The sequence below is a fragment of the Tauraco erythrolophus genome, chromosome 29 (genome assembly GCF_009769465.1).
Source record: "Tauraco erythrolophus isolate bTauEry1 chromosome 29, bTauEry1.pri, whole genome shotgun sequence".
NCBI lineage: Eukaryota > Metazoa > Chordata > Aves > Musophagiformes > Musophagidae > Tauraco > Tauraco erythrolophus.
This window is the reverse complement of record NC_141493.1, coordinates 5,962,422-5,978,421: the sequence shown is the minus strand read 5'-3', so window position 1 is coordinate 5,978,421 and position 16,000 is coordinate 5,962,422. Positions and strand designations below refer to the sequence as shown.

General features: G+C 65.6%; 2 protein-coding genes across 3 annotated transcripts; both read right to left on the bottom strand.

Annotated features, from left to right (window-relative positions):
• Positions 1–6,534: 6,534 nt before the first annotated feature.
• On the bottom strand, positions 6,535–8,812 carry PPIA (peptidylprolyl isomerase A). Its single transcript, XM_086628035.1, has 5 exons — positions 8,708–8,812; positions 7,516–7,546; positions 7,324–7,412; positions 6,979–7,151; positions 6,535–6,854 (listed from the first exon to the last, which is right to left on the bottom strand). Exons 1-5 carry the CDS (start codon positions 8,774–8,776, stop codon positions 6,719–6,721), a joined length of 498 nt encoding a protein of 165 aa, XP_086484161.1. The 5' UTR covers positions 8,777–8,812; the 3' UTR covers positions 6,535–6,718.
• Positions 8,813–9,985: 1,173 nt separating this feature from the next.
• Positions 9,986–15,609, bottom strand: ZMIZ2 (zinc finger MIZ-type containing 2). Of its 2 annotated transcripts, none has more exons than XM_086628062.1 (18): positions 15,545–15,609; positions 15,340–15,454; positions 15,044–15,246; positions 14,765–14,957; positions 14,430–14,684; positions 14,176–14,349; positions 14,018–14,083; positions 13,769–13,940; positions 12,892–13,036; positions 12,125–12,335; positions 11,940–12,045; positions 11,485–11,642; positions 11,328–11,395; positions 11,172–11,240; positions 10,802–11,046; positions 10,548–10,744; positions 10,211–10,429; positions 9,986–10,093 (listed from the first exon to the last, which is right to left on the bottom strand). In XM_086628062.1, exons 1-18 carry the CDS (start codon positions 15,592–15,594, stop codon positions 9,986–9,988), a joined length of 2,754 nt encoding a protein of 917 aa, XP_086484188.1. In that variant the 5' UTR covers positions 15,595–15,609. The 2 variants fall into 2 exon arrangements, with proteins under 2 accessions (XP_086484188.1, XP_086484187.1); XM_086628061.1 differs by having other exon boundaries at positions 10,548–10,723; positions 15,545–15,594.
• Positions 15,610–16,000: the final 391 nt, after the last annotated feature.

Sequence of the window (16,000 nt, the reverse complement as noted above, 5' to 3'; positions counted from 1 at the left end):
CGTCTAGACGACAGATCTGAAGGTCGTTGTCAGAACAGCAGCTACAAAAGAGCCTCGTGAGGCCCCCAACATGGGTCATGGCTACCGAGGGTGGCTGAATCGCGTTATCACTTCCCACCCCACTCAACCCCTGGCACCGTGCGCCCTCCCAGTCCCCCCAGACAGCGGTGGGACAGGCCCCGGGTGGACACATGCTATGCAGGGATGAGCCACAGAGAGCACAGCACGGCTCCCACAGGACATGGCCACCGCACGGCGGTCAGCATCACTGCCCGCCAGACGGTTCCCGACACCCGACGCACCTTCTGTGGTCCAGGCGTTGGCAATCCACAGGTCACAGCTGATTGCCTTCAGCTTCACACCGACCATGATCTGGCGCTTGAGGTCACGCAGGGAGATGTGGGGTCTGTTGAAGGTGATGGTATCACAGCTGAGCTTCAAAAAGAACTGGTGGTGGACGCCCGACATGGTGGGGGCCAGGCAGCACCCGATCCCTCTTGCGCGCAGCATTCGCAAGGCGCGACCACTTGCTATGGCAATGCAGGCACCCGCACGGGGGGATCATAGAATCATAGACTGGTTTGGCTGGGAAGGGACCTCAAAGATCACCCCGTTCCAACCCCCCTGCCATGGGCAGGGACACCCTCCACTACACCAGGTTGCCCAAAGCCCCATCCAGCCTGGCCTTGGACACTTCCAGGGATGGGGCAGCCACAGCTTCTCTGGGCAGCCTGGTCCAGTGCCTCAGCACTCTCAGAGTGAAAAATTCTTTTCTTATATCCAATTTAAATCTCCCCTCTTTCAGTTTAAATCCATTGCCCTGTGTCCTGTCACTCCACGCCCTTGTAAAAAGCCCCTCTCCAGCTTTCCTGTAGCCCCTTTAGGCACTGGGAGGCTGCAATAAGATCCCCCCGGAGCCTTCTCTTCTCCAGGCTGAACAGCCCCAACTCTCTCAGCCTGTCTCCAGAGCAGAGGTGCTCCAGCCCTCAGATCATCTTCATGGCCTCCTCTGGACCCGCTGCAACAGCTCCATGTCCTTCTTGTACTGGGGACCCCAGAGCTGAACACAGTATTCCTGGGGGGGTCATGACCAATAAGGATAGTATTGCAGCTAAAACTAAAATTAATAGGCCCTGTACACACGAGGTTTGTGTAGGCATACCCATTCATCCACATGCAATTCATCCAAAATTCCTGAAAGAGAGGAAAAAAAAGGAACCACGCTCGGTTGCGAATACAAGTGGCAAATGTTAATTGAAATAAGGGTATTGTCCACCCTCTGCAGTGCTTGGTACGAGTGCCATTAATGGTGCAGTGCCTGCTGGGGCTGCCGGATTACTCCAAGTCCTTTGAACTATTTGTGCATGAGAACAAAGAAGAAGGCAGCAGAGTCTGGACCCCAACAGCTGAGTCCACACCACCACCCGGTGCCTCTTACTGGATCCTGGAGCCACAGGGAATAACTCCTGTGTTAAAGCCATAGCAGCCACAGCAACTATCATGGGGGAAAAAAAAAAGCAGATCATGAGTCCTGGGTCACCCAAGAACCGCCTGTGTCCAGCGTGAAGTAGGACTGACTCGACGCTATACAAGCATCGTCACCACAAAGAGCGCGTCGCTATGAACTAATGATTCCAAATGCACGGAATATTTCTTTAAAAAGATGTCATGTTTTGAACTCAGCAACTTTGCTGCCTGTTCCCATTGATGGTGAGGAATTTGTTATTAATTATTCATATTAATAATTGTTTTGTGTTAATATTAATAATATTGATTCATTTTTATTTATTAATAATTCCCACCTACCAGAATTAAGAGATTGGACTTGGGGATCAAGTGCTGGGTGGCACAAGCATAACAGAGGTGTGATGTGGGGTAGGGAGTACCTCTCTGGAGGCACCCAGCTCGAGTCGTCACCTGAGAACTAATAAAAGCAGCAGCAGGATCTGCAGGGGCTCAGCAGGGGCCACGCCAGAGGACCCTTCAGGGGACCCTTCAGGGGATCCTTCCAGGGACTCTCCGGAGGACTCTCCTTTGAAGTCTCCGTGGGACTCTCCTGAAAAGGCTCCCTGGGACTCTGCCAGCCAGGTGGGGAGGACCGTCACCACCACACCCTGCTTCCTCTTGGGATCCAGCAAGGGGGACATCACCACCTCCCAGGAGGGGTCAGCGTCCCCCAGCATCACTGCTGCCTCTCGGTCCTCGGGGCAGTCACCCTCTAACCTGCGCTCCGAGAAGCTGGGGAGCTGTCTGAGGAAGGCAGGGCTGTCAGGAACGTCAGGGACATCAGGGACAGTGGCCTCACCGGCCCCCATCCCCGCTACCTCCACATGCTCCTTGAGGCAACCACCCTTCACCACGTACTCAGAGAGGTCAGGGAGCTCGTGGAGGAAGGCGGTCAAGCTGGGGCTGTCAGGGACTTCAGGGACAGTGTCTGTGCCACCCGCAGGGTTGTGTCGGGTGAGCATAGTATTGATGTTGGTGCCACCTGCCTGCTGAGGAAAGACCTCGGCGGAGGCATCTGGCCCCTGCTTGGGGGCTTACCTGGGGCTGCAGGGGGGGGTCACCGCTGCTGAAAAAGTAAACAAAACCAACCCAAACCCAGGGTGATACAAGCTTTTCTTCACCATGGGCCACCTGCACGAACACTCTGCCACCCCCCAAAACTCACCTTTGGGCTTCATCGGGGTTCTACCAGTCAACAGCCAAGGTGGGCTGGTGGGGGCTGGCAGTGGGGATGCTGTCCTTAATGGCCACTGCATCCTTGGTGGAGGTCTCCGATGGCTTCTGGGCACTGCCAGGCAGGGTGTGGAGAACAGCAGGGCCCTGCTCCTAGTGCTGAGCTGCGGGGCAGCGAGGTGGTGGGGCGGGCAGGGATGCGCAGCAGGCAGGAGCCCATGGAGTACAGGGGCTCGCTCCCCTGTACTGCCTTGTGGGGGGGTCCGTCCCCATGGCGATCGTTCTGCCAGCAGCTGCTTCAGCCAGTCTTGCCAGGTCAGATTTTTCACACAACAACTTCCCATCTCAGCGATTTCCCATTCTACTGTCCTCAGGGATGATTTCCCATCCTGGTGATGATTTCCCATCCTGATGATGGCTTCCCATCTCAATGATGATTTCTCAGCCCCGTGATGGTTTCCTATCCCAGCGTTTTCCCATCCCCATGATTTCTCATCCCAGGCACGATTTCTGAGGGGAAGGTGAATCGCCTGTCCAAGGGGAAGTGATGGGGCCGGTACTGGTGGCCCTGCAATGTCAACATGTGTGTGCTGCCCCATCCCACCCCAGTGGCGGGGATCGGGGATTAGGGCCCTTTTGAGTTGCTTCTGTCCTCTCCTGGGAGGCAACTGCTGCTACCAACTGTGGTGGAACTGGTGCCAGTACCATGTTGGGGAGCTGTCAGGAACATTTGACAACTGTCCAGTGACGACTGAAGAGAGAGCCTGGGATGCAGAGTGCAGCATCACAAGATGAATTCTTGCATTCATGCACACGAGCTGTCTCGTTCAAGCTGGGGCACCCTGAGTGCAGTTTCACTCATGGTTCTTACGCCTTTCAAGCTTTCAGGTACAACATGATTTGACCAACCACTACTTAACACATGGACACGTGATGCCGTTTTGCAGCTCCAGTTCTGTGGCATCGTCACCCATCTGCTTCTTTCTTGATCTAGACATCCCTAGACTTGGTCTTGCTGCAGTTCCTTATCTCTGATGCCAGGTAAGGGGAGGGTTTCACAGAGGTGTTGGAGGGGCTGGGATGCTGGTGTGATCTTGGTAGTCCTTTCTTCTTCAGGGTGGGGGCCGTCCTTCTCCTTGCAATGAGCTGGAGTCCTTTAGTCGTGCTGACTGAACCACGGCTGTGCAGTAAACAACGTAAACTATCTATCTATCCCAAGGAACTTGATCCAATTTCATACTCTCAAGATTAATTGATGCAATAGTTGGGGAATGGATTCTCATGAGAACCCTTGGGATGACCTCAGGAGGTGCTTGTAGGAGTTGCTTGTAGTGGGATGGGGGATGTAGGTACTGGGGGCAATGGTAAAAACACGGGGTGGGGATGGTGTTCCTGGGGATGCGGGTAGCAGCCTGAGACGAGGGGCTGGGGCAGGCAAGAGGCACCTCTGTTGGAGCTGAAGGCCTGTGACACAGCTTTGGCCAAATGAGAACTCAGTTTCTGGGCACTTGTCACCCACAGTGCTTTGCCTCAGTCTCGAGTCATTGGTCAGTCCTGCAAACCCTCAGCTGCACAGCCCCAGAGCAGCAAGGGCCTGGGTACATTCTGGTTTCGCTCGGTGTAACTCGTGTGTCAGTCTGTGTCTGCCTTTGCTCGTCGTGAGCATGTTTCCCTTTGAAGGGATGATCTTTGGTTGATTCTGCAGCACAGACCTCCTCCCTCCATGGACCTGTCGCATCGTGCCTGTTCCAGAGCCTTCATCCGGAGGAGACCTGTTTGCCTCATGACCTCATGATGAAAATCTAAGAGCAGAACTGGGCCTGAGGGTGGACCTGACATCCAGAACTCACTGCTGCTGCTACTCGGCCAGTCTTGATCTTGCTACTGGAGAAGCGAATCTGTGATGTTCATGTGCCCCTTCCCGGGGATGGCTGGTGGGGCCATGCCAGGGGCCCACCCCAGGCACAGGGAAGCATCACGGGGCAGGGGGTGGGTGTGCTTCCTGCAGAGTCTGCTGTTGCGAGGGGGTACTGGGAGCCACAGGGAGCCTTCCCCTGCGCCCTGGCTCAGCTGGGCTCCGGGAGCATCCCCGACAGGTCCCAAAGGGGGCTGAGGAAGAGACATCGGAGGGACCCGCAGCCCTGCACAGCTCGGGCATGGGCCTGACCGGAGCTCCCGGGGACTGACTGGAGCCCGGGGAGCCTGACCGGAGCCCCGGGGACTGACCGGAGCCCCGGGGGGCCTGACCGGAGCCCCCGGGACTGACCGGAGCCCCGGGGACTGACCAGAGCCCGGGGGGCCTGACCGGAGCCCCCGGGACTGACCGGAGCCCCGGGGACTGACCAGAGCCCGGGGGGCCTGACCGGAGCCCCCGGGACTGACCGGAGCCCCGGGGACTGACCAGAGCCCCGGGGACTGACCGGAGCCCCGGGGGCTGACCAGAGCCCCGGGGACTGACCGGAGCCCCGGGGGCTGACCGGAGCCCGGGGGCTGACCGGAGCCCCGGGGCACTCCCCGGCCCGCAGCCCGAGCCCCGCGAGGCGGCAGGCGCGGCGCGCTCCGACCGCAGCGCTGCGGGGGGAAAGGGGAAAACACCGGCGGGGGGGGGGGGGGCGACGAGCAGCTCCCCCCCTCCCCCCCCTCCCGTGCGCTTCCGCGGCCCGGCCCGGTGCGGCAGCGCGAGGCCGCCCCGCCCCCCGTGCAGCTCCGAACCGCCCCCCCCCCCCCCCCCCCCTTCCGCCCGCGCCGGGCGGCCCCACCCCCACCGGGCCCGGCCCGGCCCCGCGCTGCCCGGCGGACGGTGCCCGGCCGAAGGCGGGGGGCGGCCCTTGCCCCCCGCGGCGGCCCGTTCGCAGCCCCGCCGACGGGGCTGTGCCCCTCCGCCCCCCGGGGCCGTGCCCGGTAACGGCGGGCGGGGGCGGCTGAGGGGCGCAGCGCCGTGTCTCTGCCCCCGCGCCGGGCGGCGGACGGGCGGGGCAGGGCGGGGGGCAAAGCCCCCCCGGGAGCGGGGATCTGGTCCGAGACCCGCGGGGGCCGGGAGGTGCATCCCGGAGATCCGAGGGAACGGGCCACGGAGCCGCTGAGCCCTCTCCGGGCTATCTGGGCGGTCACGGCAGCCCCGCGAGGTCCCGGTGGCTGGAAAAGGGAAACGTCGTTTCCACCCTCGGGAAGCACTCCGGGGCTCCTGCTCCTGGGGCTTTTCCGTTTGGTTTTTTTTCCTGAGGGTGGAAATCTCCCAGAGTAGCAGTACTGGAGTCTACCCCCAGCTAGGTGCCCTCTAACTGGAAGCCCTGGGACTGTCCTAGAACTGGGCAGCCTTGAACTGGGATCACTGGCTACCCCAAACTGGGATTGTGCCAAATCAGGAATCTTAACAGAGCTGGGCACCCACAAACTGGGACCACTGCTTCCCCCAGAGACTACTAAGATGCTCCCAGTCCTGGACTCTCCCTTAACGGGACAACTGGGATGCCTCGGCATTCCCAGCACAGCCTGGGCCAGCAGTCCCCAATGCCACTCATTGACACAGGCCCACGAGGCACCCTGAAGTGGGGGGGCACTTCCCCCTCCATGCCCAAGGCTGGGGCTTGGGAGGGCTGTTTCAACCCCACTGGGGCAGCCCCACAGCTGGAGAGGGCCCCACAACAGTGGGTAAAGGGTCCCACTCCCCAATTTGCAGCACTGAGGCCCTCAGAGATAGGCTCTGTGCCAGGACCAGCTGTCTGCACCTGTTTACTCTGGACCCTACTGAGGACCTGCTGTAGCCACACTGCAGGAGTCCCCCAAGCTCCTGCTCCTTCCCCACCAGCCCCATCTCCCCCCCCACCCCCAGTAAGGCAGAGAGAAGAGGGTCACTGTGGTTTAACTCGTTTTATTTAGACTCATAAAGGTAACTCTGCGGCCCGGCTGGACCGTGCACACGGGGCTGAGACCCAGTAGAAACGCAGCAGTAAGTCAGGAGCGGGGTGGGACAGGGTGAGCTGCAGCAGGGCACAGCACCCAGGCTGCTGAAGGAATGGTCACTTATTAAGACGAAGGTTTATGAGAGTTGCCCGCAGTCAGTAATGGTGATCTTCTTGCTCGTTTTGCCATCTTTGGAGCCACAGCGCTCCATAGCCTCCACCACATTCATGCCCTCCTTGACACGGCCGAAGACAACATGCTTGCCATCCAACCTGCAGGAGAAGCACTGGTCACAGCTAGCACCTGCTGTCCCCACGCAGGGACCTCAACACCAGGCCCCCACCGGGCCAAGTGCCACGGACCCCCAAGCTCATCCTCCCACAGCCCCCGGCTCACCATTCAGTCTTGGCAGTGCAGATGAAGAACTGGGAACCATTTGTGTTGGGGCCAGCGTTGGCCATGGAGAGGATGCCAGGGCCTGTGTGCTTCAGGATGAAGTTCTCATCGGGGAACTTCTCCCCATAGATGGATTTGCCGCCAGTGCCGTTGTGGCGTGTGAAGTCACCGCCCTGCGAAGACGCAGTGTTTCATGTCACCGGCACAGAAGACTCTTGAACCAGGCACAGTGGCCCTGCACGGGCTGCAGGCAGAGCTGCCTTCCCACCCCAAATCTGCCAGCCCACATAAGCACCGGATCTCCTCACCCACCCACCTCCCTGCTGCAGCGGGACCACCACGCACCTGGCACATAAACCCAGGAATGATTCTGTGGAAGCAGGACCCCTTGTAGCCAAATCCCTTCTCGCCAGTGCTCAGGGCACGGAAGTTTTCTGCAAAATAAGAACAAAACCACCATCAACGGCTTGTTCTGCCCAGTTCGGGAGAGCATCGGGCTTCGTGCAGCCGCAGCGTGGGCAGCACTGCTTTACCAACCTGCTGTCTTGGGCACCTTGTCTGCAAACAGCTGCAAAGAGAGGAAAAGGAGAAGCCATTAGTCCGGCTAAGGAGAAGACTGGCTGGAGACACCCCCAGCCCACGGGGATCCCCCAACCCGGATCGTGCAGAGGGACCCACTGTGGGAGGTGGATTCCGGCAGTGCCTGTAACTGCGGAGCTTTCATCTGGAAACTCTGAACTAAGGGACATGGCATCCGAAGGAGCCGAAATATGCCGCACGGCTCCTCAGCGGGGCAGATGCGCGCCCGTTCCCGCTGGCTGGGATTGAATCAAACAGCCACGAGCCCTCCCAGGCCGGGCACACGCCACCTCCCAGTTATTCCAGGAGAATTTCGGGCAGCCGGCGGCCATCTGAGCGCGGCCAGGCACGGAGCGCGCTCCCGGCCCGCTCTGCGGCAGCCGCAGCGCGGCGATCCCGGGGGCGCAGTCCGGCCGTGCCGGAGATGCTTCGCCCGCCGGGAAAGTGCTTTGGGAATCCCGCGGCGATCGGGTTGCCGCCGCTCGCGCTCCCCGCCGGCCTCCCGAGAGCCGGGAGCGCAACGGGCATCTTAGAAGCATCTCTTCGGGTCGGGGGCGAGGGGGCTCGGCTCGCTCGGATGCACCGGGCGGCTCCGGGGGCTGCCGCCGCCCGCCGAGGCGGGGCCGCGCCCCGGGGGGACGGGGACAAAATGGCGGCGCGGGCGGCCGCGGCCCCGCTCCCGCAGCGGGAAAACCGCCTCGGCGCCCTCCCCCCGCCGGGGCGGAGCGGAGCCTCCCCGCCGAGACGGGCGGCCCCGCCGGCGCGGCAGAACGCGGGCCGGCGGCGAGGCCAACGGGAGCCGTTGCTACCGGGCCGGGGCCGCAGCCGGGGGCACGCCCTGCACCCGCACCGCTGCCCGGGCGAGCCGAGCCGCATCCTCCGCCGCGCTCTGCCCGCAGCGGAGGCGGCGGCCCCGGGGGCTGCGCCGCGTCCTTTGTCCCCTCCCCGCCGCCGCCCCGAGCGCGGGAGCCGCGGCCACGTGGAGAGGGCTCGGGCCGCCCGCCGCCCCCACCCCCGGCGGCGCAGGCGCAGTGCCCACCACCCCTCCCCCCGAAACGACCCCGACGAGGAAATGGCGACGCCGCTGCCCCCCTCCCCCCCCTCCTCCCCGCGCCGCCGCCGCCGCCGCCCCCCTCAGCCCACCCCCCACCTCGAAGGTGACGCGGCCCAGGGGCTCGCCGTTGGCGGCGATGTCGAAAAAGACGACGGGGTTGGCCATGGCGGGGCGGGAGCGGGGCGGCGGCAGCGACGGCTTCGTGCGGCGGGCGCGGCGCAGCAGAAGGAAAACGCTCCCCCGCCGCCCCTTATATAGGGCCGGGGGAGGGCCCGCCTCCTCCGCGGCGCCGGCCAACGGCCGCGGGCCCTGTGGCGGAGTGGCGGGGGAGGTGGCCAATGGGTGGCGCCGCGTTTGAAAAGGGGGTGGGGGGAAAAAAGCGGGGGCGGGGGCCCCGCGGGTCCAGCGGCAGGGCAGGGCGCGCATGCGCGGTGGCTGCGGAGCTGGAGGGGGAGGAAGATGGGGGGAAGGAAGATGGGGAGGGGGGATGCGGCGCCGAGCTGAGGCTGAACGACGCGGGGCCGCGCCGCGCGGGGTGGGCCGAGCGCTGGAGGGGGGGAGCGGGGCCGCGCCGGGGCCCGAGGAGCGGCGGGAGGTCGGGAGCAGCCCCGGGGCACCGGGCGGGCGGCGGCTGGAGCTCCCCCGGGGCGCCGTGCCCCGGCCGGTGTGGCGGCCGTTCCCGCTGCTGCCCCGCAGGAGCCGCAGAGCCTCCGCAGCTCCGGGCGCGGCCCCCGCCCGCCGCGGCGCGCCATCCCGCCGGCAGCGCGGCCGCTCCAGCCCCCGGTTAATGATTGACGGCGGCGGGCGCGGTGCACCGCCCCGCGGAGGGGGCAGATCGGTCCATCCACCCCCCCGGACCCCTGCCGGCGCTGAGGGGGGGCACGGGGCCAACCCCACAGCAGGGGGAAAAGGCGCGTCCCGCCCAGCGACGCGCATGAGCCCCACCGCAACAAAATCCTTTAATAGCGATAAGGAGACGTACAGGGAGCTCACGGCGGGGGGGGGGGGGGGGGGGAGGGGCAGTCGGGGGGCCGAGCCCCCCACCCCCTGCACCCCCCGGATGGGCGCGTATGGTACAGGGGGAAGCAGCGTATGCACATTTATACAGGGGGCACGGGCCGGCCCCGCAGGGATGCACTTGCCTTTAAATAGGGGAGGGGTGTCGCGGGAGGGGGGCAGTAGTGTTTCTACACTATGTACAGCCTTGTGCTTCTGGGGGGGCTGAGCTTGTCCGTCTGTTCATCCCGTTGCGTCCCTTCCAGGGCAGCCCCCTTGTTGGGGGGGTCCCAGCTCTGCAGTGGGGAGGGGCATGCTGGCGCTGCCCCCCCGGCCCCGTGGAGGGGTGGGAGGGTCCAGTGGGGGGGCGAAGATGGCTCAGTTGGTCTCGAAGAGGGAGAGGAGGTCGTCGTTGCTGCTGCTGGGGAGGTCGGGGGGGCCCAGGTAGGAGAGCAGCTCGTCAGGGTTCGTCAGCTCGGGCAGGAGCTGGGGGCGGCAGCGTGTGACGACCGGCCCCCCCCCAGCTCCTCCCCGCTCCCCCCGCAGCGGCCGGGGTCCCAAACTGCCAGAGGGACCCCCAGCCACCCCCCCCGGGGTACTCACGTCGAGGGCAGGCTCTGACCCATCGCCCGTCCCGGCCATGCTGGGCGCGGGGGGGAAGGCCAGGTCGGCGGCGTGCACCGGGCCGGGGGGGCCCAGGGGGGGCCGTGCCGGTGCGCTCCGGTGGTGCAGCAGCTGTGCCGGCTGGCTGCCTGGGCCGGGATTGTGCAGCCCCGGTTGCACCCCGGGGTGGGACGGCTCCATCCGCCCCGGCGGGGGCAGCTGCAGGAGAGAGCGCGATGATGAGACCCTTCCTCCACTGGGAACCCCCCTCCCCTGGGTCTTCCCCTGCGGAGACACGAGGGCCTGGGGAGAGTCCCCCACCCACAGCCCAGCTGACCTGTGCAGGGAGAGGGGGTGCGGGGGGCTTCTCAGGAGCCAGGAGGCTGCCAGGGATGTCAGACTGGTAGGAGATGGGGGGGGGTCCCGGTGCGAAGTCGCTCAGCGTCGGCGTGCCGGGGGCACCAGAGGTGGGGAATGGCTCTGGAAAGCCTCCGGGTCCTGGAAAGCTGGAACCTGCAGGAGGAAAGGAGGTGACTGAGGTGGGGGGCAGGGGCCATGGACAAGGTCCATCCCCTGTGAGTCCCCCCATACCCGGGGCACCGTAGTCGGCACCAGCACCTGCCGGTGGTGGCGGCAGCGCCGGGAAGGGCGCAGAGCCTGGCCCGAGGGCCGCGATCATCTCCATGATGTTGGGCAGCACCATGTGCGTGGGGCTGAGGGTCCGGCACCGCTTCAACGCCGGCCCCTCCGGCTCCTCCTTGACGTGGACGTCGGGTTTGACTGGGACGGGTTTCCAGCTGCAGGTCGGGTCGATGGTGATCTCCTCGTGCTCCGAGCTGGGGGCGGCAGGATGGCGGGGAGGGGGAGCTCAGGCTGGGGAGGAGCAGTGGTACAGCCCCTCGGGGGTGGCATGGTGCCGGCCACGGACAGAGGGACAGATGGATGGAGTGGGGCCACTTACTTCTGGATGTAGATCAGGATGCCCAGCATGTACTGGTCCACCTCCAGCCCCTCCAGCAGGGCCGTCTTACTGCAGGCAGGGAGAGGCAGGTGAGGGCAGGGAAACCCTCCTGCAGATAGGGAAATGGGGACACGGCCCCGCTGGGCCCCCACTCACTTGCAGACAGGACACCGCCACGTTCCCCGTTCGCAGTTGAGCTGCAGGTAGGACTCCAGGTCGAAGCACTGCAGGGGAGAGTGGCGGCTGAGCAGGCAGGGGTGGGGGGACACAGGATGGAGAACCCCCCCCAGCCCCCTGCCCCCACCACCCCTACCTGGATGTGTCGGCAGTCGTGGCCCCTGGCCGGGAGCTGAATCCTCCGGAAGGTGATGGGGCACTTGAGGGACACCTTGATGGCTGTCTGCTCCACACCGTCCTCACCATTGGGCCCCGGGGTCCCCGGAATGGTCCCGCTGCTGAAGTTGCGCTTAACTGGAGAGGGGAGCAGGGGTAAGGGGCACCAAGTGTCAGAACCGGGATGGGGGTGGCACCATGGTGGTATCTGGGGATGGTGCCCCATCACCCTCACTGTGCTGCAGCCCCCAGACCAGGGTGTCCCTGCTCCCACCGTGCCGCAGCCCCTGGACCAGGGTGTCCCCGCTCCCACCGTGCCGCAACTCCCAGACCAGAATGTTCCCACTCGCACCGTGCTGCAGCCCCCCGACCCGGGTGTCCCTGCCACCACCATGCTGCAGCCCCTCGTCTCCCCATGCCAGCCATGGCACTCACTTTTGGTGATGCAGTGCTCAGCAGGGAGCAGGCGCTTCTTGATGAGACCCTGCAGCACCGAGCGCACCGAGGGCCGGTGCACCAGCTGCAGGACGAAGAGGTGGGACTGCGGAGAGACAAGGGGGGGCTGAGCCATGGCCTCAGCTGCCATCTCCCCACCCCTGGTGGTCCCCCCGGTGACTCACACAGCAGCAGGCGGTGACGGTGATCTGGATGGTGTTCCTGCCGGGCTGGCAGACGTGCTTCAGGTAGAGCGGCTTGTGGGAGGTCTTGTTGTCGCCGCGCTCGATGGTGAGCGGCGTGGCGTTGACGCTCACCTGCACGGAGGCCGGCCAGTTGGTGTTCATCTGCCGGTCCTCATGGTGGTAGCACTTGAACTGTAGCTCCAGGTCTGGCCTGGCGAAACGGGCAGGGGTATGGGCAGGGGTGCGGGCAGGGGGTGTGCCTGCACACAACCCACTGTGCCGGGTACCACCGTGCTGTACAACACCACGCTGTGCCAAGCCATGCCTTGTACCACCAGCCGTATGGTGGTGTGAGAAACCATGGCGGGTACCACCACACCGCGCAACACTGTGCTGTACCAAGCCACGCCATGTCCACCATGCCATAGAGCACCAAGCCATGCCACATACAACCACGCATACAGCACCACGCTGCGCCGAGGCATGCTGGGTATCGCTACACCACACAGCACTGTGCCATGCTGAACCATGCTATGTCTCACCAAGCCGAGCCACGCTGCATACCACGATGCAATACAGCACCGTGCCAAGCCACACCACGTTGTGTGGCACTGCGCCATGCCACGCCGCACTGCGCTGTGCCACGCCACGCCAAGCAGCACTGTACAACGGCGCGTGGCACGCCACCATGTCGCTGTGCCACGTAGTGCTACGTGCAGTACCATGCTGTGCTCTGCCCCCCTGTGCCACGCAACCCCCCACCCCACCTCATCATGAGGGTCTTGTAGACGGAGTCACGCAGCTGGAAGACGTGGTTGCTGACGGCCAGGTTGTGCTGCAGGCGGAAGGGCTCCAGCACCACGCCGTCCCGCACCGGGAAGGTCAGCCGCAGCTCCTCGCCGGGGGCCGGCCCTGCCGGGGACACCCTCAGCAGGGACCCTCGGGACCCTCGGGCCGAGCCCCGGCCCCGCCCCGCCCACAGGCTAAGAACCCACTCTGCAGGAAGCCCCGCCCAACAGAGGCTCCTCCCACCACTCAGCCCCACCCCATGCAGGAAGCTCCTCCCACTGAGGCTCCACCCCCACAGTAGAGGCCCCTCCCACTGCAGGACAGCCCACCCCCGTGCAGGAAGGCATCCCCCTTAAAAGGGCCCCACCCCTCCACCAGAGGCCCCGCCCATTACACCACAGACCCACCCCCCCCGGGAGGGCACACCCCAAAGCAGGAAGCCCCTCCCACTACAGGCAGCCACACCCCCTTTAGGCAGAAAGCCCCTCCCACTCCACGAGGCCCCGCCCTCACAGCAGAATCCCCGCCCACCACAGCAGCCACTCGACTGAAGCCCCTCCCACTTCAGCCCCACCCTTCTCAAGCCCCTCCCACTACAGTCCTGCCCTTTGCAGGAAGCTCCTCCCACTGCCTGAATCCACCCTCTCATTGGGCAGTGCCTGTGAGCCACGCCCTCCCCTGCCACTCCCTGGCAGTGGCCACACCCCTGTGCCGAAGCCCCGCCCCTTTCCTTATTCCCCCGCCACAGCACCCCCCCTTAAAGGAGCAATGGCCACTGGGCTGGCAGCAGCGGGACCCATGCCAGGGCGCTGGGGGGAGGTCTCCGCGATGTGCCCCCCCACTGGGGGCACCTACCCGAGGGAGATGGGTGCAGGGAGGTGACACTGGGCTTCATGTCCGGCAGGAAGGGCGACTTGACATCCTGACCCGGGGAGGCGTAAGGGGGGATGCCGCTGCCTGGCGTCATGGGCGGCGTGGGGTTCCCGGCCAGCGGCGAGCTGGGGTACCCTGGCAGTGACCGGCCCGGCTGTGGAGGCACCGTGCACACTCAGCACCCGGCCAGGCTGGCATCGCCCCCCAACCCCACCCAGTGCCAGGACTCACTCCATTGACAGCTGCCTGGTTGTAGGTGCTGAAGCCGGCGCTCTGCCCGTTGAACTGGTCAGCCGGCTACGGGAGGAGAAAGATCGTCAGCGGTTGGCACCAGGGGAGAGCGGGCATCCAGCCCTGCCACCCTGTGCCTGCTCTCCTCCCTCCAGTACCTTGTAATAGGGTCCGGTGCTGCCTGAGGCAGAGAGGTACTGGCCCATGCCCTGCTGCAGCCTCTGGCTGGGGTAGGAGGGGGACGGAGCAGACGGCTGTGGGGCGCTGGGGGCGTACTGGGCACTGGCCGCGGCATACTGCCCACCCTGGAGGTACTGCTGTGCCGGGTATCCCTGCGGGGCCGGGGGGTCAGCGACGGCAGGGCAACGGACAGTCCCGGCACGCCGCGGCCCCCGCCGGTGCAGATGCTCACCTCGTTGGAGTACGCTCGCTTGAGGCCCTGGCGGGGCAGCTGCTGGCTGGGGGGGGGGCCGGGGTAGGCGTGCTGTGGCATCCGCTGCCCGCTGTACAGGGGGCTGGCACCAGGGGCCCGCGCGGGGCTCATGCTCACAGGGGAGACGCCGGAAGGAGCCATGACACCTGCCATGCCAGCTGGGCTCATGCTAGCAGGGCCGCGGGGTCCAGCGTGGGGCAAGAACTGGCTGCTGAAGGGCTGCCCTGTGCCCATCTGCGGCGGGGAGAGACGGGGGTCACAGCGTGGCAGGGACGGCCACCGGCTCCCCAGCTGTGCCGCAGCCGGGCTCTTACCGTGCTGTACTGGCTCAGTTCCTGGCTCTGCTTCTCCTGCAGTGCCGCCACCGTCGCTGTAGCCGTGGCCGTGGCTGTGGCAGCGGCAGCGGCCACAGCGGCGGCAGCAGCTGCCTGGGTGAAGTCGGTGGGGGGTCGGCCGGCGTGCGAGGGGAGCCCCATCCCACCTGGGCCGCCAGGGCTGCCAGCGTAGCTGGAGGACAGAGAGGTGGGGAAGGGGCATGCGGCAGCCTCATGGCGAGGTGGGTGCCAGGACAGGGGGCGCAGGACCGGCCTTACCTGGCGGCAAAGCCAGGCCCGCTGGGGTAGGCGCTGCGGCCGTAGACACCCGGCTGCACGTAGCCCTTCCCCGGCGCCCCCTCGGCGAAGGGCTGCTGCGGCAGGAACGGCGGCGAGCTCATGCCTGAGCCGGTGCCGGCCATGCCAGGCAGCAGCGGGGTGCTGGAGCTGCTCCCCCCGGGGCCCATGGGGCTGCCGAAAACCTGGGGGGTGCCAGGGCGGGGCAGCAGGTCAGGCATGGTGCAGCCATGGGGCATGGGGGGGCCCCGGGGTGGGGACGAGGATGCTGCCGGTACCTGGCTCTGGGAGGTGTTGCTGACACCCCAGACGGTGGTTACCACGGAGAGGGATCCCGCCGGCTGATTGGTGCTCGGTTGCCAAGGAACAGCCTCGTATGCAAATGAACCATCACTAGAAAGAAAAACAAATTAATTAAGCTGAAGGACGGAGGGGACCACGGGCCGGGGCGCAGCGGGTGCAGCACCGGGGCACCATGCTCACCCGTGGGGCGTGGGTGGCAGGGAGGGTTTCATGGGGTTCATGGAGGTCATCGGCGGCAGGCGGGCACAGGGTGGGTCTTCCGAGGCCGCGGCGGGCGCTGCGGGACGGCGTCACCGTCACCGGGGCTGCGGGAGGCAGAGCAAACGGCGGGTGAGGGGGCGGCCGCCCCCAGGAGGGGCCGCGGGCCCCTCTCGTGCCCGCGGTGGGGCCGAGGCCGAGGAAGGGGGGGGGGGACGCCCGGAGCCTGTGCGGTTCCCCCCACCACCCCTACCCCCATTCCGGCCTCCGGCACCGGGACTTGGTGTCCTGCCCGGGCCTGGCACGGGGAGCCGGCCGGCACGCGCCCGCCCCCGCCGCGCCGGCCCCGCCGCGGGGCACGAGGGGTCCGCGGCTCCCCAGGAAGCCCCCGCACCCCAACCCCCCCGTGCGGGCCCACCGCGGCCTCCCCCCAGAAAT